A 1,963-nucleotide genomic window follows, 5' to 3' on the forward strand; every position below is an offset into this window, starting at 1 on the left:
TTCAAGGTCTGGCGACCATCATGTCCCTGGGTGAGAGCAGTATGTTCTGCAAGCTGAAGGAGGAGCCAAGAGAGGTCCCACTGCCATGGGATGCACCGCTGCCAGAGCCTGAGGACAGGGAGGTGGAGGAGGTGGAGTTGAAGAAGGAGGAGTTGGAGTTGAAGAAGGAGGAGTTGGAGGAGGAGAAGGTGGAGGAGGAGGAGGTGGAAGAAGTGCATTTGGAGGTGGAGGTTGAGGTGGAGGAGCTGGAGGTTGAGGTGGAGGAGGTGGAACCCCAGGAAGAGGAGTTGGAGGAGGAGGAGGTGGAGGTGGAGGAGGAGAAAGCAGAGGAGGAGGAGGGGGGGTACCCATCTCCCCCCTCCTCCTCCTCCTCCTCCCCTTCCTCCCCGTCCTCCTCCTGCTCTGTCCTCATTCTGGTCCCCCTGGAGGAGGGGTCTGCTGCTGCCGGGTCCCCGAGTCCTCCCCAGAGCCCTCGGAGCTCCTGCCCCTCCCCCAGTGCCATGGCAGGCGCTTCGGGGAGCCAGTCCCACCAGGGCTCCAGCAGCCCCGATGAGGAGGGGTCGAGCACCTGGGGGGCCCCGGCAGGGGCCCAGGCCTCGCTCCCAGATGCGCTCCGCGTGAAGGTGGCCGGCCTGGTGCTGCTTCTGCTCCTCAAGTATCGCACCAATCAGCCGACCACACGGGCGGAGATGCTGGCGGCGGTTAGCCAAGATGACCAGGACCGCTTCCCCGTGATCTTCCGCCGAGCCTGCGAGTATCTGCAGCTGGTCTTTGGAGTCGACGTGAAGGAAGTGGACCCCCGCGAGCGCTCCTACGTCCTGGTCAGCATCCTGGGCCTCAGCTGCGATGGGACGCCGAGTGGTAGGCACGGCATGCCCAAGACCAGCCTCCTGGTGCTGGTCCTGTGGGTGATCCTCCTGGAGGAGGACCGTGCCCCTGAGGAGGCGGTGTGGGAAGCGCTGGGGGTCATGGGGGTGTATGCCGGCAGGGAGCACGTATTCTATGGGGAGCCCAGGGAGCTGCTGACCGAAGTCTGGGTGCAGGAAGGGTACCTGGAGTACCGGCAGGTGCCCGGCAGCGAGCCCGCACGCTACGAGTTCCTGTGGGGTCCCAGGGCGCACGCAGAAACCAGCGCCGTGCAAGTGCTGCAGCACATCCTCGCGGTCAACAGCAGGCAGCCCGGGTCTCCGTGTCTGTCCGAAGAGGCTGTGAGCCATGAGGAAGAGCGGGCCTGAGCCCGAGGGGCAGCCGGGCCCGTTCCCACCTGGGGTCGAGCAGCCTCTCCTGCGGGGCACGAAGCCAGGCCACTTCTCCCCTGCGAGTGCGAGCAGAGCGGGCGCTGGGCGTTGTGAGTAGTGGAGGGCCAGGGCGGCTTGGGGGAAAGCGGGGCCAAGCGCACGTTTGGGTGGGTTCTTGTTCTCTGTCTACGTGGCCTCGGAAATCGATCTTTGTTTCGTCGAGGAAGTTTTCAGATGTTGTTCCTTGTCATAGAAGGTTTCGTGAGCCTCGGGCTCAGTGTGGGAGTGGCACCCACGCCACAGGTGTTCAAGAGTCAGAGTTTTGCCGTTTGGTGCAACGAGCTGGGAACCCTTCCGTCCTCGTTCGGGATCCAGAAGGGAATCGCGGTGCCTGGGCTGGGCACAGACAGGGATGTCTTGCAAACGTGAAGACCTTGGCAGTAAACGGATGGCTTCAGGACATGGAGAAATAAAAGATGTTCGTTCTTGCTTCTTGTCCCTTGTCATCTGTCATTCTGGACAAGGGACATAGAGATGTGTGCCTGCCTTTGCTTGGGTCTCCAAGAAAGGAGGAGACACTCGATCTGAGCAGAGGTCCCCAGCTCACTGGGACATTTGTGGCCGGACATTCGCTGAGCTCTGCTCACTCTCGGAAGGGCCCTGTGTTGGCAGTGAGGACACTAGGAGAGGCAGGACACGTCCCACCCATAGGTGACTATCTAGCA

The 1,963-nt window shown here is 62.5% G+C and overlaps 1 protein-coding gene across 2 annotated transcripts; it reads left to right on the forward strand.

Moving 5' to 3' along the window:
• The first annotated feature begins 382 nt into the window (after nucleotides 1-382).
• On the forward strand, nucleotides 383-1,727 carry LOC124525384 (melanoma-associated antigen 8-like). 2 transcript variants are annotated; one of them, XM_047097769.1, is made up of 3 exons: nucleotides 383-821; nucleotides 1,044-1,348; nucleotides 1,492-1,727. In XM_047097769.1, the coding sequence occupies exons 1-2, from the start codon at nucleotides 501-503 to the stop codon at nucleotides 1,233-1,235; spliced, it is 513 nt and encodes a 170-aa protein (XP_046953725.1). In that variant the 5' UTR covers nucleotides 383-500; the 3' UTR covers nucleotides 1,236-1,348; nucleotides 1,492-1,727. The 2 variants fall into 2 exon arrangements, with proteins under 2 accessions (XP_046953725.1, XP_046953726.1); XM_047097770.1 differs by having other exon boundaries at nucleotides 1,495-1,727.
• The last annotated feature ends 236 nt before the right edge of the window (nucleotides 1,728-1,963 follow it).

This window comes from Lynx rufus, unplaced genomic scaffold (genome assembly GCF_022079265.1).
Source record: "Lynx rufus isolate CCGP_SWC_20201006 ecotype Redwood Valley unplaced genomic scaffold, mLynRuf1.p SCAF_40, whole genome shotgun sequence".
Classification (NCBI taxonomy): Eukaryota; Metazoa; Chordata; class Mammalia; order Carnivora; family Felidae; genus Lynx; species Lynx rufus.

Coding starts and splice junctions, on each gene's coding strand:
- LOC124525384 (XM_047097769.1), top strand. CDS start 501: ATGGCAGGCGCTTCGGGGAGCCAGTCCCACCAGGGCTCCAGCAGCCCC. Junction 822..1,043: donor GCGAGCGCTCCTACGTCCTG/GTCAGCATCCTG, acceptor GTCTGGGTGCAG/GAAGGGTACCTGGAGTACCG.